This window comes from Elephantulus edwardii, unplaced genomic scaffold, assembly GCF_000299155.1.
Source record: "Elephantulus edwardii isolate Elephantulus edwardi_28Jun2011 unplaced genomic scaffold, EleEdw1.0 scaffold00062, whole genome shotgun sequence".
NCBI classification, from domain to species: Eukaryota; Metazoa; Chordata; class Mammalia; order Macroscelidea; family Macroscelididae; genus Elephantulus; species Elephantulus edwardii.
In genome coordinates this window covers 17,037,580-17,060,117 of record NW_006399812.1, presented here as the reverse complement: position 1 = coordinate 17,060,117, position 22,538 = coordinate 17,037,580, and the positions used below count along the sequence as shown (strand labels likewise).

Below are 22,538 nucleotides of genomic sequence, written 5' to 3'. Positions count from 1 at the left end.
GGAAAATATCTTCTAACAGAGCAAGAAGGCAAGCAGCTTTAACCCAAGACCACCAGTAAGGTGATAAAGTGTCCTCCCTTCCCCCCTTTACATCTATGCCCCTGTTCAGCATGAAGAAGCCAGAGAGTCGGCATCCAAATCCCAAATCAATAAGACAGCTGGTTTAATTACCATTGGAAAATGCTTGTCATTTCTCTGTAGCATCTGGTCCCCACTGGACTCTCATCATTTCCTTCACCTGCTCCCCCCAGCAACCAAACTGTGCAGCTCTGCAGCTGCATCCTGGCCCATCCTCACCCTTCTGCCCCAACCCTCACCTCCTTGTACCCCCAATATGTTTTTCCCAATTAAAAAAAAAATAGAAAAAAAAGTATCTGCAATGAATCAATCATTGAACAAACAAAATTATTCTATTTCCAGCTTCACTTCTGTCACCAAATCCATATTTTTTGAATACCATTCCTTCTTCATTGTTTCCAACTTTTGCCTTCTAGTCACCAATTACTGTTAATGCATCTTAAATGCATGTTTGGTCAATTGAAAACTGTAAGACTGGGTAGCAATTTTTAATTCCCTCCTCTTTGGCTTTAGTTGTAGGAGTCACATTAACAGATCTTCCCTGTATGCATTCAGATATCCCATCACTCACAACATTGTACTTAAGAACTTGAAATTGTCTTTTTAACTATAAACATAACATCAGTCTTCTGTTTTTTTATTCCCAGTATAGTATACCATGTGTTTGATTCAAAATGATCAAAATTAGTTCATCTCATTTCACCAAGGCCTAGAATTTCAATGTTAATTCCATTTCATTCTTCACAACTTTTAGTTTTCCAACATTCATACTTCATACAATTCACATTCTAATTATTAAAAAATGTTTGCTGCTATTTTTCATTTTGATTCACTTCCAGTCTTCACTCTGCCTCTAATATTATAACTATCCATGTTCCTCTACTGTTAATAGGGTTTTCAGAGGCCCGTTATTTAAGAAGTGGATGGGGAATCCTGCTTCTTAGTCAGTTTTAATCAGGGAGCTCTACTAAAACCCATCCACCATGAATAACCCTTGTGGCATGTGATACACAGGTGAAACAGTTTTCACAGCATCTCACCAAGCCACAAGTTACTTTAGTACAGTAAACTGACAGACAAGTACTACATTAATTAGGTGATCTAATAGAATATGGAAAGTATCACACAGTATTATTAATATCACATGCAAGAAAAATACTGACATTCTTCTACAAGGACTGGTCCCTCCTTGCAACATGCCCAATGTATGTCAGGCAGATCTTCAAAATCCTCACTTCCCAGGAAGCTGCCTGGTTTTACCCTCTCCAGGACGGAATTTCTGTTTCTCTTAGCAGTCCATAGTATATTCAATACTCTTCTCCAGCACCACAACTCAAAAGCATCAAATCTTTATCCTTGTTAGTCACTGTCCAGCTTTTTAATGCAGAGCAAGTAGCTGTGAAGACCATGACCTAGATCAGGCACACTTTAGTCTCAAGACTGATAACACTCTGGAGAGGTGACTGACAGCAGATTTTCCCAATGCAATTTGATTTATAGGCTGCTGGTACAAAGACTTTTGACTGTGGAGCCAAGCAAGTTGAAACTTAACAATCTCAATCTCTTTACTGTCTATCATGATGCTGCCAATTGGCCAAATGATGAGAATCTTTGTCTTGATGTTGCGCTCCAATCCATACTGAAGGCTGCAGTCTTTGACTTTCTGCAGCAAATGCCTTATGTCCTTCTCAGTTTTGGCAAGCAAAGCTGTGTCATCTGCGTAAAACAGATTGCGGATGAGTCTTCCTTCAATCCTGATGTCACATTCCTCCTCATAGACCCCAGCCTCCCAGATGATCTGTTCTGCATATAGATTGAAAAGGTATGGAGATAAGATGTATCCCTAGTGTATACCTTTCCCGATATTGAACCATGCAGTGCTTCTTTACTCTGACGACTGCCTCCTGGTCAAAGTATAGGTTTCACATAAGCACAATCAAGTGTTCTGAGATTCTCATTCTTCCCAGAGTTAGCCGCAGTTTGTTGTGATCTACACAGTCAAATTTCTTTGCATAGTCAATGAAACATAGACATTCCTCTGGCACTCTCTGCTTTTGGCCAAGATCAATCTAACATTAGCTATACTATCCCTACTACCACAGCCTCTTTTAAACTGAGGCTGCACATCTGGCAGTTCTTTGTCAATGTGCTGCTCCAGTAGTTTTTGGATAATTTTCAGCAGGATCTTGTGTGTGATATTAATGATATTATTTTATAATTTTCACACTCTGTTGGGTCACTTTATTTTTTATTTGGTCAGGTGGTTGTCCTCTAAGTGTCCAACAATGTGGTTGTCCTCCAGGTGGCACAAGCTGGTGAGTGCATCGAGGGTAGCATCTGCTTGTTGAAATATGTCAATTGGTATGCTGTCAATTCCTGGAGCCTTATATTTTGCCAAGTCTTTGAGAGCAGCTTGAACTTCCTTCTTCATCACCATAGACTCTAAATCATTTTCATGTTTTATGAAATTCATCTGTGTCAGCCAATTCTTTCTGCTATAGTGACTCTGTATACTCATTTCATGTTCTCTTGATGCTTCCTGGGTCATTCAGCATTCCTCCCACAGCATCCTTAAGTACTGCAACTTGAGACTTGAATTTGTTTTTTAGTTCCTTCATCTTAAGATACACTGAGTTCGTCCCTTTTGATTTTCTGACTCCAGCTCTTTGCACATTTCAATTGTAATACTTTGCTTTGTCTTCCTGCACTGCCCTTTGAAATCTTCTGTTCAGCTTCTTCACATCTTTTTTTTTCTTGTTTCCTTAATTCATATTTTTTTTAAAAAATGCAAATTTATTATTAATTTCAGTAAAAATTTACAGAGACTTTGGATTTCCATTCATTCATTCATTGTTGCACTTTTCTCCCCTCCCAAACCTCCCCTCTTAGAAAAGTAAAAGAAAAATTCTTTCATTGTTTTACAATCCCTCCCCCAGGTCCACTCCATCATGTAACTCTAAACTCCTGTCATGACAAAAATACCCTTTTAAACAGTTTTCTCCCTCATCTGTTTCAATGCTGTATACATTATTGAATCCATCTTTCTCAGTCTCCCCATAAACCCGCGGTCAGTCCTGTTTTACAACAGTGGCACCATGCAATATTTGTCCTTTTGTGCTGAGATATTTCACTCAGCATAATGTCCTCCAGAGTCACCCATTTTGAATAATACTGCATGAGTTCCTTGTTTTTCAATGCAGCATAGTATTCTATCGTGTGAATATACCACAGCTTCTCTATCCATTCATTTGTTGATGGGCACTTAGGTTGTTTCCAACTCCTTGCTATTGTGAACAAAGCCGCAATAAACATGGGTGTGCACACTTCTTCACATCTGGATTCTTACCTTTGCTTTGGCTTTTTGGTACTCTAGTGCAATATTCAAAGTTATTTCTGACGTTCATTTTGGTCTTAGAATGGATTAATTTTTATCTAGAATATATACAGAACTCCTAAAAACTCATTAAGAAATACAGTAATTTAGAAAAGGCAAAAATGATACATGCAGATAACACATAAAAAGTATGCTTAAGGCAAGCTCTGGTGGCCAAGTGGCCAGAAGCTGCACTGCAATCCCAGAGATGTGAGGTTCGAATCCACCAGATGTTCTGCTGAAGAAGGAGGGACAATCTCCTCCTATATCAGTCAGATCTGATTTGATGGTATCATATTAAAAAAATTTTACAATAAAAAAATTTTTTTTAAAAAGTATGCTTAAGAGTTATTGTGTGCCCTCTAGTTGATTTGAAACTGTAACAACTCTATATGAGAGAAAAGAACTAATTGTCCATTAGAGTTTGCTGGGCTGCACACTTCATGGGAAATGGATCTCTCAGAGCTGCTGGTGGGTTCCAATCACCAGCTTTTCAGTTAGAACTCTAGACCTTAAACCATTGTACCACCAGGGCAGGGCATAATGAGAGAGGCTAGAAGAGTACTTTCCCCTGGGTACAAGTCCTGTGGAATATCAGACAAGGTGGAGAATGGCACTCCTTGTTGTTGGTATGTGCCACTGAGTCACTTGCAACTCACAGCGACCCTATGTACAAGAGCCCTAAATGCTGCTCTATCCTATGCCAACCTCACTGTCTCCAACACACTCACTCCCACAGTCCATCTCACCGAGGGTCTTCCTCTCCTGTGCCATCCCTCCACTCTCCCAAACATGATATCCCTCTCCAAAGACCAGTCCCTCCTTGCAACATGGTCAAAGTATGTTAGACAAAGCTTCAGAATCCTTGACTCCCAAGGAGCAGCCTGGCTCACCCTCTACAGGACAAACCTGTTTGTTCTCCTAGCAGTCCATGATATATTCAACACTCTTCTTCAGCACCACAGCTCAAGGCACCGATTCCCTTTCTATCATCCCTTGTCACTGTCCAACTCTCCAATGCATAGCACATAATTGCGAAGACTATAGCCTGGATGAGGCACACCTTAAGTCTCCAGCCTGACTTTTTTACTCTTCAGTACTCTGGAGAGGTCGCTGACAGCTGACTTTCCCAATGTAATTCGTCTGTTGATTTCCTGGCTGCTGGTACCAAGAATGTTGACTGTGGAGCCAAGCAAACTAAAACTCTTAACTTTCTCAATCTCTTCACCATCCATACTGATGCTGCCAATTGGTCCAGTGGTAAGAATCTTTGTTTTCTTCATGTTGAGATTCAATCTGTATTGAAGGCTGCAGTCCTTGACCTTCTGCAGCAAGCACTTCAGGTCCTCCTCAGTTTCAGCAAGCAGGATTGTGCTATCTACATAACGCAGGTTGTTGGTGAATCTTCCTCCAACCTGGACATCACATTCTTCCTTATACAGCCCACTGTGCTGGATGATCTGTTCTGCATACAGATTCAAAAGGTATGGAGACAGAATACATCCCTGGTGAACCCCCTTCCCAATTTTGAACCATGCAGTGTCTCCTTGCTCTGTTCTGACAGCTGTCTCTTGATCCAAGTATAGGTTTCGCATTAGCCCAATCAAATGTTCTCGGATTCCCATTCTTCTCAGAGTCAGCCACAGCTTGCTGTGATCCACACAGTCAAAAGTCTTTGCATAGTCAATGAAGCACAGATAGACATTCCTCTGGTACTCTCTGCTTTCTTCCAAGATCCATCTAACATTAGCTATAATATCCCTACTACCTTAACCTCTTCTAAATCCAGCCTGCACATCTGGCAGTTCTCTGCTGAGATACTGCTCTAATTGTTTTTGGATAATTTTCAGCAGAATTTTGTTTGCATGTGATATTAATAATTGTTGTTGTTGTTATGTGCCATCGAGTTGTTTGCGACTCATAGTGACCCTATGTACAACAGCCCTAAACCCTGCTCTATCCTGTGCCAATCGCATTGCCTCTGACACACCCATCCCGATTACCCGTCACCTCATAGAGGGTCTTCCCCTCCTGCGCTGTCCCTCTACTCTACCCAGCATGATGTCCCTCTCCAAAGACCTGTCTCTCCTTGCAACATGTTCAAAGTATGTCAGACGAAGTCCCAGAATCTTTACCTCCAAGGAGTAGCCTGGTTTAACCCTCTCTAGGATGAATCTGTTTGTTTTCTTGGCAGTCCACGGTACATTCAATACTCTTCTCCAGCACCACAGCTCAAAGGCGTCAATTCTCCTTCTGTCCTCCCTAGTCATTAATGATATTGTTTGATAATTTCCACACTCTGTTGAGTCACCTTTCTTTGGAATGGGAACAAATATCTATCTTTTCCAGTCAGTTGGCCAGCTGGCTGTCCTCCAGATTTCTTGGCACAACTCAGTGAGCACATCCAGGCCAGCGTCTGTCTGTTGAAATATGTCAACTGGTATGCCGTCAACTCCTGGAGCCTTGTTTTTTGTCAATTCTTTCAGAGCAACTTGAACTTCCTCCTACATCACCACAGGCTCTTGCTCATTTGTTGTTTCATTAAATTCTTCTGTGTCAGCCAATTCCTTTTGATACAGTGACTCTCTGTGTACTATTTCCATCTTCTTTTAATGCTTCCTAGCCAACACAGATAGGAAGAGTGATGAACTGAGGTCAATGGACAAAAAGTTGGAAGGAGAACAAGAGGCTTAGGCATTTCTGCTGCTTTGAGTGGTAACCGTCAACCTCTATACATCCTAAAACTGGAAGAAGAAGGACATCATTTACAGATTGGTTCTGGGTGCTCTGTTTCCCTTCTCAACAATCCTTCATTATCATTAGGGACACAGAAAATAATATCACAAGAAATACAACTAATACGCTGGGTAAAATTCAAGGCTGAGCAATCACTGCTGGTGAGGATACTGCTACTTTTGAAGCCAACTGTTGTTGTCAGCAGTTGAGTTGGAACCACCCAGAGGTGACCCTCCAGTGGGTGTTCAGAGGCAGTAATTTAATGAGAGGACAATGCCCATCCTTCTTCTACGGAGCAACTATTAGACTCATACTAAGTACCTTTTGATCACAGTGCAGCTTCTAATCACTCGGCCACCAGAACTCAACTGAGCAGGGTCTTAAAAAGTTATGCTTACATATATGATTCAACTATTCCACTCCATCATGGATTGAATTAGGTGCCTCCAAAATACATATACATCATGATACAATGTGGAAACTATGCAATGATCCCCTATGATCTGATAAACCAAACAGGTTTATCAAAAAGGATTAAAGGTGGAATGCAACACCCATAATTCAACCTATGAATTCTACCACAGACCTAATTCTCTGAGAGGGGTTTTCCTAGGGTGTGACCTATTATTATCTTTTAATCTCACTAGAGATCAGAGGGGAGAAAGAGGGAGACCAGGAGATTGTATCTTTTTTGACCAAGGTTCCTCAGAGGAAGCGCCTTCATACTGGGAAAGCCACAGACCAACATCAGACTTGGAAGAGCTGAAGGAAACAAGGACTTTGTGTCACAATCAACAGATAAGAGAGTGGCCTTTCCCTTATAGTTGGCACTCTGAATTTGGATATCTAATCTCCTAAACTGCAAGAGAATGTATTTCTTTCTACTAAAGCCACCCACTTGTGCTATCTCTGTCACAGCGGCATTTTAGGTAACTAGAATACAATCTCAGGTATTACCCAAGAGAAATAAAAGTCTATGTGCATATGGAGATTTTATATGGATGTTGATAGCAGCTGTATTTGTAATATCTTTGTCTGGAAGCAACAGTGACGTCCATCAAAACAAGTTAAGGTAAGTAAGTCCAGGTAAGTAGACACAATGAAGTATTATGCAATAAAAAAACTGATGTACACAACAGGGTACAAGGCAAAATAACTGTAAGGTAAAATAAGAGAGGGGTGGGAAAAAAAGAGAACATACTATGTAATTTATAAATACAAACTGATCTATGACAAGTTTCTCAGTAAAAAACAAAAAAGTATCTCAGTAGTTATGGAGCTGGGGGCCACAGAACACTTATGAAGGGCCTGAGGACACGTCTGTGATGATGGACATGTTCAATATCTTGACTATGAACATGCTTCCCTGAGTACATACTTACTGTCAATATTGTCAATACCAGACTGGACACTCAAGAGTATGTACACTGTGCGGCCTGGGCTCGGGCTGGGCTCCGCGCGCCCTTCCCCCCCCATGAGGCAGAGGCCGCAGTGGCCATTAGCGCTATTCTATTAGTTCCCAGCCGCCTGCCGGCCCTCCCTCCCTCTCCCCGATGCAGGGGGCCGAGCTGGCTTCCTATCCCGTCCTGAGCCGCCTGCTCGGCTATGGAGAGGCGGCCCCGAGCCAGGCCCGCCACCGCCGCCCTTACTCGCGCGGCCTGGCCCACGGGGCTCCCGGGCCCCGCAGCTGATGGTGTTCCGCAACGTGGGTCGGCCGCCGGAGGAGGAGGAAGTGGAGGCGGCTCCGGAGTCCGGATCCTCAGAACTGCTGTGCCCCGGCACCGCTGTGCCCTGGACCCCAAGGCCTTGCCATCGGGGCTGGCGCTGGAGCGGTGCTGGGGCCCGGCAGCTGGACTAGAGGCTCTGGGGCTCGGGAACCAAGACCAAGACGGTTGGTGGTTGCTGCCTGTGTCCGTGCTCCCCGCAGCCGCCCCCTCCGCAACCCCAGCCGCCTGCTGCCGCCCCGCAGGCCGGGGAGAACCCCACGGAAACAAGCGACGCGCTGCTGGTCTTGGAGGGCTTGGAATCCGAGGCGGAGAGAATGGAGACTAAGAGCTGCTCGGAAGAGGAGCTTAGCAGCCCGGGCCGCGGAGGAGGAGGGGGCGGCCGGCTTCTGCTGCAGCCCCCAGGCCCGTAATCACCCCCAGTCCCCTTCCCGCTGCAGGACTTAGTCCCTCCAGGGCGTTTGAGTAGAGGGAACCAGCAGCAGCAGCCTCCCCCTCCTCCTGGGCCCCTCCGACCACTTCTCGAAAGGGCTCACTCAAAATCCGCCTCAGTCGCCTCTTTCGCACGAAGAGCTGCAACGGTGGCTCTGGTGGTGGGGACGGGACCGGCAAGAGGCCTTCTGTAGAACTGGCCGCTTCAGCCAAGAGCCTGACGGACATGAGCGGCTCTGTGAGCCGAGAGACGGACACAGGGAGGAAACCCAGGTTGACAAGAACTCAAAGTGCCTTTTCTCCGGTCTCCTTCAGCCCCTTGTTTATAGGTGAAACAGTGTGGCTTGTGGACGTGGACATCTCTCAGCAGGGCCTGACCTCTCCTCATTCTCCAACTCCCCACCCTCCTCCCCGAAGAAGCCTCAGCCTCCTAGATGCATTTCCCCGGATTGCTCCCATCAGAGCAGCAGAATCCCTGCACAGCCAGCCCCCACCCCAGCACTTGCAGTGTCTCCTCTACCGACCTGACTCGAGCAACTTTGCAGCCAGCCTCCGAGAGTTGGAGAAGTGTGGTTGGTATTGGGGTCCAATGAATTGGGAAGACGCAGAGATGAAGTTGAAAGGGTTGGAGAAGTGTGGTTGGTATTGGGGTCCAATGAATTGGGAAGACGCAGAGATGAAGTTGAAAGGGAAGCCAGATGGTTCTTTCCTGGTACGAGATAGCTCTGATCCTCGTTACATACTGAGCCTCAGTTTCCGATCACAGGGTATCGCCCACCACACTAGAATGGGAGCACTACAGAGGAACCTTCAGCCTTTGGTGTCACCCGAAGTTTGAAGATCTCTGTCAATCAGTGGTAGAATTAAGAGGGCCATCATGCACTCCAAGAATGGAAAGTTTCTCTATTTCTTGAGATCCAGGGTTCCAGGACTGCCTCCACCTCCAGTCCAGCTGCTCTATCCAGTGTCCCGATTCAGCAATGTCAAATTCCTCCAGCACCTTTGCAGATTCCGGATCCGACAGCTTGTGCGGATAGATCACATCCCGGATCTCCCACTGCCTAAACCTCTGATCTCTTATATCCGAAAGTTCTACTACTATGATCCTCAGGAAGAGGTATACCTATCTCTGAAGGAAGCTAGCTTATTTCCAAACAAAAGCAAGAACTGGAACCCTCCACGTAGTGAGGGGCCCCTGCTGGTTGCCACCAAGGGCATTTGGTTACCAACCTCCAGTTTTAAAGAACCAAATGATGGTGCCATGGAAAGACAAGAGAGGAAATAGGAAGGGTCAGGATTCTCTGTGCAAAGACTGGTTCCCTTATGTAGCTCTGGGGCTCAGAAGAAGCATGCAACCAACCATGCTCTTTGTTTGCGCACAGGCTGCACCTTTCTCATCCAGCCCCTGTGAGATCCTGGAACTGGATGAGCTCCCTGGAAAACTGGAAGAAGTCTCAACACTTTCTTTTTCAGAAGTTTTATTTTTGATAGTTCTATTTCTTGGTGTGGAAGATTGATCTTAAAGGCAGCTGATGTTTGTGCCCACTGGATTGGAAGTGGCATGAAAGATGAGCAGGTCTGAAGGAGGGAAGAAGAGGGAAAGGGACTGCCAGTTACCACCCAATCAGCCGGTGCCAGAGGCAGAGGTGGTGGGAGGAAAGGGTCAGAGAAGTGCTTTTTTAAAAAATTTTTTTAAATTGTATTATTTTTACGTGTACCGTCAAATCAGATCTGACTGGTACAGGAGGAGATTGCTCCCTCCTTCTCCAGCAGAGCATCTGGTGGATTTGAACTGCGTACCTCTGGGATTGCAGAGAAGTGCTTTTTATAGAAGAAAAATTAACAAAAAAAAAAAGATTATGTACACTGTGCTGTATGTCAATTACATCTTATGAAAAGATCTTTATATATCAACAAAGAAAAATGTCTCTGATTATGGGAGGGAGCAATAATATAACTGCATGTATATTTTTATTTAAAAAATTATCTTAACTACTTATAGCTGTGTTTGTATGGATAAAATGTATTTAACAGTATGGACTACCAAAAGAACAGGTAGGTCTTAAGAGAAAAATGCAGTCAGAATTTTCCATGGAAGCAACGATGACAAAGTTTCTTCATCTCACATACTTTGAGAATGTTGCCAGGAGAGGCTATTCCTTGGAAAGGAACACCATGCTTGGAAAGGTGGCAAGTCAGTGAAAGAGAGGAAGACCCTCAACCAGGTGGACTGACATAGTGACTGCAGCGGTTGGTTCAAGTGTGTCAGAGCGATGAGGATGGCACAGGTTAGGGCAGGGTTCAGATCTATTATTCATAGGGTTGCTATGCGTCGTACTTAATGGCATCTGACGACGACAACAACAACAATAATGATAAAAGAATCGACCAATTTGGAGGTGGGGGGAAGGCATTGTTTCCTCTAGGAACTGCTTTCAGTGAGGGCTTTACTTCTTATTAGAATCTCTTAGTGGTGCAGTTAACCCTCAGATGCTAACAGAAACGTTGGTAGTTTGAGTTTACCCAAAGGCACCTCAGAAGAAAGGCCCAACCACCAACTCCTGACAATGGGCCACTAAACACCACAGGAAGCTCGCTTCTATTCTGTACACACAGGGTCAGTCAGTCACCAAAAAGCAGCATTAACTAAATGGCAACTGTTTCTTTACTGGTATACATCTTACTATTTCTGTACCATTTGATGCCTGCATCATAAACATGTATTGCTTTTATCATAAAAAACCCTTTTCTATTTCTTTAAAACAATAATTACAATTATTGTAAAAGCTATTTTTTAAAAAGATACTATACTTTTATTACCTAATAGTATCATGAAAAAAAATGTTATGGTTAAAAAATGGCTTGGCTGTAAATCAAAGTGGTAGAAGTGTTTGTGTTAGGTTGTCTGGATTATAAATTTTCTTAAAATAATTTGAATTTTCCATAAAATGCTTGTGATAGTTTATAAGTAAAAGAGAGAAAGTTCTTAATTTTTAAAAAATCATATCAAAATAATGCCACAAATCCACAAACTCAAATAAATAAAGGCTTATTACCTAAATTAGTACTTCTGAGCATGCTGACCAGTGCTGGCATGAGTTGAAATTCAAATATCCGTTGGCCTCCACAGTAGCTGCACGCAGGGAGCTCACTAGTTTCTGGCGTGGGGCAGGATAAAAAGAGTGGCTCTCCGCTCCAGGAATACCTGGGACAAAGAAGCAAAGACCCTGAATCAATCATGAGTGAGTCACATTCTACCTCCCTTGGAGGCCAGGCTTTGCATATTCTCTTTGCTGCAGAGTGCCGGGATTAAGCGGGAAAAAAGAGGACTAAAATCACAGCACTGTGAAAAGTCATGAGATATTCAAAGTCTTGTCAATATGTGATTCAAACTCTCAACAAATTGATGAAAGGCATGTTTAATTGGATCTAACTAAAACTGCTATAAAGCCCAGACTCAGTGCACCTGCAGATTAAACTGACTTAAGCCCCAAAACTATGAGCCTTCCACAGGACACAGATTTTTATAGACAAGTGATTATCTGGAATCTTTATCAAAAAAGTAAAATGTCCTACAACCAGAAGATAAAATAGATGAATGGGACCTTCTAAGAATCAAACCCTTATGCACATCCAAAAACTTCTCCAACAGGATAAAAAGGGAAGCCACACTGGGAAAAAGTATTTGGTCATGACATATCAGATAAGGGACTTCTATCCAGAATTTATAAAATACTTTCGCACCACAACAAGATAAAGGTAAATAATCCAATAGAAAAATGGGCACAGGATAGGAACAGACACTTCACCAAAGAAGACATTCAGATGGTTAACAAGCACATGAAGAAATGTTCAAAATCCCTACCTCTAAGAGAGATGCAAATCAAAACACCTATGAGATACCATCTCACCCCAGTCAGAATAGCAAAATTTAACAGAACAGCAAGCAAAAAATGTTGGCAAGGTTGTGGAGAAACTGGAACCCTTATTCACAGTTGGTGGGATTGTAAAATGGTGCAACCACTGTGGAAGGCAGTATGGCACTTTCTCAAAAAGTTGCCAATAGAGATACCATTTGACCCAGCAATTCCACTACTGGGAATATACCCCAAAGAGACCATAACTGACATCCAAGCAGATATATGCACACCCATGTTTACTTTGCCTTTGTTCATAATAGCAAGGCGTTGGAAACAACCAAAGTGCCCATCAAGAAATGAATGGATAGAGAAGCTGTGGTATACTCACACAATGGAATACTACGCTGCATTGAAAAACAGGGAACTCATGCAATATTATTCAAAATGGGTGACCCTGGAGGACATTATTCTGAGTGAGGTATCTCAGTCACAAAAGGACAAATACTGCATGGTGCCACTGTTGTAAAACAGGACTGACCTTGGGGTTGGGGGGAGACTGAGAAAGATGGGTTGCACTGAAACAGATGAGGGAGAAAACTGTTTAAAAGGCATATGTTATCAGGTATTATTGTCAAGGCAGGAGTCCAGAGCAAAGGCTGCATAGTGGAGTGGACCTGGGGGGAGGGATTGTAAAACAATGAAAGAATTTTTCTTTTACTTTCCCAAGAGGGTAGTGTACTAGGGGTTAGGTAGGGCTGGGAGGAAAGAAAAGTGCAACAATGAAGGAAATCCAAAGACTCTCTAGGTTTTCACTGAAATTAATAATAAATGGGGGGGGGGGAAAGTAAAATGTTGAACACAGTGTGGTGATCACTCAAGAAACCACAATGGGACTATTCTACCATATGGCCTCTGGTACATATAGTCTGTAAAAGTGGTGCTGCTTATCCAAAGGCCTCTCTGCTGGTTCAAATCTGCCAGTAGCTCCAAGGAAAATGGAGAAGCTCCTCTCAGGCAATGTATAGTTAGAGAGACAGCTAGAAGACAGTTCTGACTCTAGAGCAATGACAATGATGTGAATAATTTAGTAAGGTCTCAATCTGTTGTACACTGGGTGGCTGTGAAATAGAGTTGACTCAAGGGTACCTAGGAACAGTAGTAGGATCCAGCATGAAGTCCTAATGGCAGAGTGGATTAACTGTCAATGGTTCAAATATACCAGCTGCTCCGCAGTAGATAAGGCAGCCAGCTTTCATAAAGATTTGCAGCCTGGGAAACACCACAGGCAGTTCTCTTCTCTCTGATGGCTAAACTCCATGACCTAACAATTCCACTAAGACATTAGACAAGGTCCACTGCAGCAATATTCACAAGAGTCAAAGGGTGGTAACAACCTAAATATCCATCAAAAGATGAATGGATAAACATCCATACATATCATGGAATAAACTTATAGCTGTTAAATTGGAACCAAACTTATAGCTGACCCTCTTTCAGGTTTCTGAAGCTGTAAATTACACAGAAGGAGACTGGTAATTTTTCACTCCAGGAACAACTGGTAGATTCAAACTACCAGAGAAGAGTGGCCTTTTAGGTAAGCAGTACAACACCCTACAGACTAAACCATCAGAGCTTTCTTATAATGGAACACAATTCAGAAAGAGTAAAGAAGTACTATAACACATGTTACAATATGGATTTTTTTTTTACAATATGGATTTTGAATATGGATTTTAAATTCTGAGCAAAATAAGCTAACGACAGAAGGACAGATATTGTATGATCTGACATGTGAAAAGAGGAGGCAAAAATTTAGAGATCAGTCATCAGTATGAATTATACCAAAACATAAAGAAAACAAACATCCTCACAACTAGACAAACTATCATGAGAAATGGAAAACAAACTGAAATTGTCTAGAACATGTTCAATGTCATTGGGTCTTAGGGAAAGCAGTTATTAGAGAAATGTAAATTAAAACCACACTAAAAAAAAACCAAAAAACCCCACACTGAAACATCACTACAGACCTTCTAGAAAGACTAAAATTTAAAAAGTGACCATGCTAAGTGTTGGTAAAAAATATGGAGGAACTAGAACTCTTACAGACTGCTGATTAAAAACGTGAAATAGTAAAACCACCTTAGAATAGTTTGCTTCTTTAGAAAGCTAAACATGAACATTCCATGTAATGCAACTCAAGAAAATGTGCCCATATGAAGAATTGTACTCAACTGCACAGAGCAGTTTTATTTGTTACAGTCCAAAACTAAAGATAAAAACAAAGCAACAATTTACATAGGCAAAAAACATGAATCTCAATATTAATCATGCTGACTGAAACAACACCCTTCACACACACAATGTCCAGCATGACTCTACTACAATGAATTACTATAACATGTATAATGACAGAAAATGGATCAGTAGATGCCTGGGAATGAGAGAAGGGGCAGAGGAGGGGGCAGGAACTTACAGTGGGATATAAAAAACCTTCTGAAGGATAGATGTTCATTACCTTGATAGTAGCAATGATTTCATGGATGTATATTATGTCAAAACTCAAAAACTGTATACGTTAGATTTCAGCTTGCTTTGTCAGTTATACCCAAAAAACCGTATTCTTAAAAGGATACTAACGTATGCTTCAGGGAGCTCTGGTGGCCTAGTAGCAAGAAGCTGCACTGCAATCCCAGAGGTACACAGTTTGAATCCACCAGATGATCTGCTGGAGAAGGAGCGGCAATCTCCTCCTGTACCAGTCAGATCCAATTTGACAATAAACACACACACACAGAGTAATAAGGTAAAAAAAGTATGCTTCACCAAAGAACATACCCAGATGGCAATAAAGTATGTGAAAAAATGCTCAACATCATTAGGTAGCAGGGAGGGATATGCAAATTAAAACATCTTTAAAATGAGATCACACCTACTCTTGTTATGTGCCATCAAGTCGCCTGCGACTCATATGGACCCTATGTAAATAAGCTCTGAAAGCTGCCCCATCCTGCGCTAATCTCATCATCTCCAACAGACTTAATTCCATTGCTCCAGTCACTGAGTCAATTCATCTCATTTGGGGTCTTCCTCTCTTGTGCTGTCTTTCAACCCTTCCAAGCATGATGTCCTTCTCCAAGGCCTGGTCCCTCCTGGCCACATGCCCAAACTGTATGAGAAAGAGCGTCAAAAATCTTTGCCTTCAGGGAGGAAACGGGTTTCACCCTCTCCAGGACAGGGCTATTAGATGCCTAAAATTAAAAACACTGATAATATTTCTAAAAATCAGGATATGTCTCTCATTGACAATTTTTTCTTTTAACAACTGGAACAGGAGGAGATTGGCCCTCCTTCTCCAGCAGCATTGCCAATTATTCTTGTACTTAACATACCTTAACATTTAAAGATTTAGTTCTTATTTGGAGGAAAAGGTCCTAATTCATTGAAGTATGTTTCTTTAAAGTCTTCATTGGGTTCTTTGACACTAATCATCCCATCTTTGCTAAACTTCCACAGATAATATCGCTAATTGATCGGCATTTACTACCTAAACTACAAATTTGGGAACTACAAGTGCCCACAATTATATGAGCTATTTCTTTGAAGTAAATCAATCTCTCTCTCCATATCATATGTATTACTGATTTTCCTCCTCAGAAAGGTGACCCAACAGAGTGTAGAAATTATCAAAACAATATCATCAATATCACATGCAAGCAAGATTCTGCTGAAAATTATCCAAAAACATTTGGAACAATATGTCAACAGAGAACTGCCAGATGTGCAGGCTGGATTTAGAAGAGGTCGAGGTACTAGGGATATTATAGCTAATGTTAGATGGATCTTGGAAGAAAGCAAAGAATACCAGAAGAATGTCTATCTGTGCTTCATTGACTATGCAAAGGCTTTTGACTGTGTGGATCACAACAAGCTGTGGCTGACTCTGAGAAGAATGGGAATCCGAGAACATTTGATTGGGCTAATGCGAAACCTATACTTGGATCAAGAGACAGCTGTCAGAACAGAGCAAGGTGACACTGCATGGTTCAAAATTGGGAAGGGGGTTCACCAGGGATGTATTCTGCCTCCATACCTTTTGAATCTGTATGCAGAACAGATCATCCAAGACGCTGGGCGTCAGGATTAGTGGAAGAGTCATTAACAACCTGCGTTATGCAGATGATACAACCCTGCTTGATGAAACTGAGGACCTGAAGTGCTTGCTGCAGAAGGTCAAGGACTGCAGCCTCCTATATGAATTGAAGCTCAACATCAAGAAAACAAAGATTCTCACCACTGGGCCAATTGGCAGCATCACTATGGAAGGTGAAAAGATTGAGATAGTTAACAGTTTTAGTTTACTTGGCTCCATAGTCAACATTCTTGGTACCAGCAGACAGGAAATCAAGAGACAAATTGCATTGGGAAAGTCAGCTGTGAGGGACCTCTCAAGAGTATTGAAGAGCAACGATGTTAGGCTGGAGACTAAGGTTTACCTGATCCAAGCTAGTCTTCGCAATTACATGCTATGAATCAGAGAGCTGGACAGTGAATACGGATGACAGAAGAAGGACTGATGCCTTTGAGCTGTGGTGCTGGAGAAGAGTGCTGAATATACTATGGACTGCTAGAACAAACAGGTTTGTCCTGGAGAAGGTGAAGCCGGAATGCTCCTTAAAGTCAAGGATTTTGAAGCTTTGTCTGACATACTTTGGGCATGTTGCAAGGAGGGACTGGTCCTTGGAAAGGGACATCATGTTTGGCAGAGTGGAGGGGCAGCGCAGGAGAGGAAGACCTTCGATGAGATGGATCGATTCTGTGACTGGAGTGGTGGGAATGAGCGCGTTTGAGATGGCTAGGTTGGCACAGGATAGAACGGCATTTAGAGCTCTTGTACATAGGGTCGCTGAGTCACAAGCGACTCAATGGCACATAACAACAACAATAAACTCAGACTAAGAAAAGATTATTCAAATTCCAATTCATTTCCAAGAAATTTCTGCCTCTGAGACAATCTAATTTCTCTGTAACCACCCATCCCCAAATATTTTCTTCCTAAAAGCTTGTTTCACGATATTCCACATGATAAATTGTAGATTCTCCTCTTACTTACTTCTTTACAGATTAAATTATTAACCAAAATGCTCAGAGTTATTTGGAGAATTACAACAGGCAAGAGGATTAGAATGTGCACAAAATGACACTATATTCTTTTCTCTATGAAGAATAAAGACATTATATGAATAAAGAAACAGGTGAGTCACTGAGCAATGTATTAGCCATTTACTGAAATTATATCCTGAAATACTACTTTGAATTTTATGCTATCAAGTCCTTTCTTTTTGACCACCTTTTCAGTGTTAATGAAAATGATTAAAATGTTTTAAATTTTTTTTATTGACTTTTAACTTTCAGATTCATCACACTAGGGAAACTTTGCATCATAATGACGCCACAAGATAGTAAACACTGGACCCTATGCTTCTGCAACTACTACACTGAATAAATAAAAAATAAAAACAGTCACAGACTGAGATCTCTAGGCAGCAGCTGAGGTAAAGAGTTGGGAGGAATCTCAAAATAGTGAAGAAAAAAGCAGTTTCTGGCTGCTGACATGCAGAGAACGAAACAGTAGAAGGCTCCTCCTTTCCAAGAGCCCGTTTCCGGACCGGAAGATAACGAACTATCATCTGGCTGCTGACATGCAGAGAACTTGGCTTATAGAGGCCATTTTTGGAATAGGGAAGGACAGCACGCTGAATAAAGAATGCAGGACAGAAGTAAACTCAAGACAGTAAGAAGTCTGATTAAGGTGCTACACAGTGGCTATGGGGATTCTTGTGCCTCTTAGTGAAAGACACTAAGAGAATATGCAATGAATCTCATGGAGACCCAGACAATCTACACTAGGATCCACTTACCAAGACTGTAGGACAACCAATCAAAAAGGCAACAAGGGAAAACAGCTACCTTTCTATTCTTGACTAGGCACCCTGGGAGAATCTGCAGAGGGTTGTCCCTGAGAGAACAAAAACCGCTCCCTATCCTCACCCATGTAGTCAAGAAATCCAAAGACGTGTTTCAGTGGGAAAATACGCTATCAAGGAACTCTTTATAATACTAAAGAGCAAGAATATCAGCTTAAAGAATTAGGTGCAACTGACCCAAGCCAGAGTGTTTTCAATTGCAACATATACATCCAAAAGTGCAACAATGACCAAAGAAGACTGAAGAATTGATGCTTGTGAACTATGGTTCTGACAAAGAGTGCTGGATATCCCATGGACCACCAAAAGAACACATTTATCTTGGAAAAAATTTGAGACCCTTAAAGGCAAGGAGGTGATACTTTGTCTCACATACTCAGGGAACATAGCCAGGAGGGGCCAGTCCGTGGACAAAGACATCATGCTGGGAAAGGTGGAGGGTCAGAGAAAGAGAAGATGACCCTCAACAAGATGGACTGACACAGTGACTGAACAGCGGGTTCGAGCATGTCAGAGACCATGAAGATGGTTAAGTCAAAGTTGACTTGACAGCACCTAACAACAAATCCTCACCTTGAAAAACCTGAATACCACCATCCCTACAGTGAAAAAGCCCATGTAAAATCAGTTACAGAGGGAAAACCAAGCCCCAGCCCTACAAAGGGGAATGAAGGGATCCAACCTCAGTACTGAAAAATTCAAAGATATAGGAACCCTGACAAATCACTTAAAGTCAGTCATCTTAGAGAAAACAAGACAGAGTAAGTACCCCGAGACTTGCCAGTGGAGATAAACCAGAATCTGGGAGTAACAGAAAAATCCTAAAAACGGCTAACTTGCTGGTGAGACAATCAATGGGCCAGTATGCCCTCTAGTGGAACTTATAAAAAGAGAGTGGAAGTAGAACTAAGAAAATGAATTCCTTGAAACAGACCCAAGAATCCGAGATTATAAAAATAACATATTAGAATGCCCAAGTTCAACAACAACAACAACAAAAATATACATGATCATAAAAGAATATAGCCTACTCAAAAGAAAAGCATGAAGCATATATTTTTCCTATATTAAGAAAGTGGGAGGGGAAATTAGAATACTTCCAAAGTGTATTTTTTTAAAATGCTTAGACTATTTATTGATCCAAGCACCAGGAGTATTGAGGAATAAATATGGCAATTTAAGGACTAAGGTGCATCTAGTTCAGGCCATAATCTTTCCAATCACTAACTATGCATCTGAGAGCTGGACAATAAATAGGGATGAAAGAAGAATTATTGATGCCTTTGAGCTGTGGTGTTGGAGGAGGAGCACTGAACAACCTATGGATGGCCAAAAGAACAAACCAGTATGACTTGAAGATGGTGCTGCCAGACAAGAATGAGGCTTTGCCTCCATACTTTGGGCATGTTGCTAGGAGGAGCTATTCATTGGAGAGGAACATGAGGATGCAGTATTTTTCCTTTTGTGACTAAGATATTTCACCCAGCATAATGTCCTCCAGGGTCACCCATTTTGAATAATATTGCATGAGCTCCTTGTTTTTCAATGCAGGATAGTATTTCATTCCAGAGCTTCTCAATTCATTCATTTGTTGATGGGCACTTAGGGTGTTTCCAACTCTTTTCCTATTGTGAACAAAGCCGCAATAAACATGGGTGTGCATATATCTGCTTGGGTGGCAGTTCTGGTTTCTTTAGGGTATATCCCTAGTAGTGGAATTGCTGGGTCAAACAGTATTTGCAACCTTTTGAGAAAGTGCCATACTGCCTTCCATGGTGGCAGCACCATTATACACTCCCACCAACAGTGAATAAGGGTTTCAGTTTCTCCACAACCTTGCCAGCATTTCTTGTTGGTTGTTCTGTTAAATTTTGCTATTCTTAATGGGGCGAGATGATATCTCATCGTTGTTTTGATTTACATCTCTCTTAGAGCTAGGGATTTTGAATGTTTCTTCATTTGCTTGGTGGGCATCTGAATGTCTTCTTTGGTGAAGTGTCTGTTCATACCTGTGTCAATTTTTCAATTGGATTATTTACCTTTATCTTGTTGTGGTGCTCGAGTATTTTATAAATTTTAGATATAAGTCCCTTTTCTGACATGTCATTACCAAATCTTTTTTTCCCAATCTGTGACTTCACTTTTTACCTTTTCGGAGAAGTTTTTGGATGTGTATAGGGATTTGATTCTTAGAAGGTCCCATTCATCTATTTTACCCTCTCCTGGTTGTAGAGTTTTACAGGATGCTTGGAAAACTGTAAATGCTGTCAATTAGTACTTCTAGAGTTCTTCCAAACTTTTCTTTAATGAAGTTTAGAGACCTTGGTTTTAGTCCTAGGTCCATGATCCACTTAGTGTTAGTTTTTGTGTATAGAGTGCTGTGTGGATCTTGCTTGAGTTTTCTACAAATAGTTTTCCAATTTTGCCAGCAACATTTGTAAAAAGCTGTCATTTCCCCACTTAACTGATTTCATCTCCTTGTCAAAAATCAGTTGACCATAGGTAGATGGGCTGATTTCTAGATTCTCAATATTATTTCATTGATCTCTGTGTCTGGCACTGGACCACTACCATGCTGTCTTGACCACCACGGCAGTGTAATTGGATTTGAAATCAGGAAGTGAGATACCTTGTTTCTCTTTTTAAGAAGTGCTTTGCTTATTTGGGACCTCTTCCCATTCCAAATGAAACTGGAGATTGCCTTTCCCATCTTGTTGAAGAATGGAATTGGTATTTGTATTGGGGTTGCATTGAATGTGTAAAGTGCCTTTGGTAGTACTGCCATTTTCACAGTATTGAGTCTTCCTATCCATGAGCAAGGGATAGCCTTCCATTTCTCCAGGTCTCTTTTTGTTTCTTGTACTAATGTTTTATAAGTTTTCTTTGAATAGTCCTTTGTGCTTCTGGTTAAGTTTACTCGTATGTATTTAATCTTATGATTAGCTATTGTGATGATTATTGGTAAGCTCCAGTTCGGTATTCTCTTTGTCACTATAGAAAAACCCAACTGATTTTTGTATGTTGATCTCTTATCCTGCCACTTTGCTGAATTGGTCAACTATGTCCAGCAGTTTTCTTGCTGACTCTTTAGTGTTTTCTAAGTATACTAACATATCATCTGCGTACAGAGGTACTTTTATCTCCTCTTTGCCAATTTGCATACCTCTTATTTCCTTTTCTTGCCTTACTGCTATTGCTAAGACTTCCAATACAATATTGAATAGGAAAGATGATAGTGGGCATCCTTGCCTAGTTCCTGTTCTCAAGGGGAATGCCTTTAATCTCTCTCCTTTGAGAAAAAATGTTGGATCTTGGGTTTGCGTATATACCTTTTACTATGGTGAAGAAATTCTCTACTCCTATTTTGTTGAGTGTTTTAATCAGGAAAGGGTGTTGGATTTACTCAAAGGCCTTTTCTGCATCAATTGATAGGATTCTTGTTCTTTGCTTCGTTAATGTGATGAATTACATTATTGTTTTTCTTATGTTGAACCATCATTGCATACCTGTTATGAGTCCCACTTGGTCATGGTAAATTTTAATTTTTTTAAAATCTTTTTTTTTTTAAATGTACTCTTGGATTCTATTAGCCAAGATTTTATTCAGGATTTTTGCATCAACATTCATGAGAGATACTGGCCTGTAGTTTTCTATTTTGGTGGTGTCTTCACCTGGTTTTGATATCAAGGATATGTTTGTTTCACAGAATGAGTCTGGGAGAATTCCATCTTTCTCTATTTTCTGAAACAGTTTATGTAGGATTGGTGACGAATCTTCTCTGAATGTCAGCTAAAATTCACATGTAAACCACCTGTTCCAGGACTTTTTTTGGCTGGAAGCTGTTTTATCACCTTTTTAATTTCTTCTTTTGTAATGGGAATGATCAGGTGGTCAATTTCGGTTTGTGTCAGTTTAGGTTAAGCTGTGAATTTCTAAGCATTTGTCCACTTCCTCTAGGTTTTCATATTTGTTTTAATATAGTTTTTCATAATATTTAGTGTTAGCCTTTTTTATTTTAGTTGGTTCTGTTGTGACATTGCCCATTTCATCTCTTATTTGGATTATTTTTGTTTCTTCCTTCCTTTCCTTTGAAAAGTTTTGCTAGTGGTTTGTCAATTTTATTGACCTTTTCAAAGAACCAACTTCTAATTTTGTTGATGGTTTCAATTGTTTTTTTTTTGTTTTCTATTTCATATATTTCTGCTCTGTTTTTATTGTTATGTGCTGTCAAGTCGCTTGCAACTCATAGCGACCCTATGTACAACAGCTCTACACTCTGTTCTCTCCAGTGCCAATCGCACTGTCTCTGACACTCCCATCCCAATTATCCCAGTTACTGAATCAATCC

The 22,538-nt window shown here is 41.4% G+C and overlaps 1 protein-coding gene and 1 pseudogene across 1 annotated transcript in view; one reads left to right on the top strand and one right to left on the bottom strand.

Moving 5' to 3' along the window:
* The window catches only part of PDCD2L (programmed cell death 2-like), a 59,536-nt gene that overhangs the window by 18,581 nt on the left and 18,417 nt on the right, over positions 1–22,538 (bottom strand). Inside the window, 1 exon segment of the mRNA XM_006887847.1 lies at positions 11,400–11,548. Within this exon segment, the coding sequence (XP_006887909.1) occupies positions 11,400–11,548 (149 nt within the window).
* LOC102855617 lies at positions 7,878–9,528 on the top strand (annotated as a pseudogene).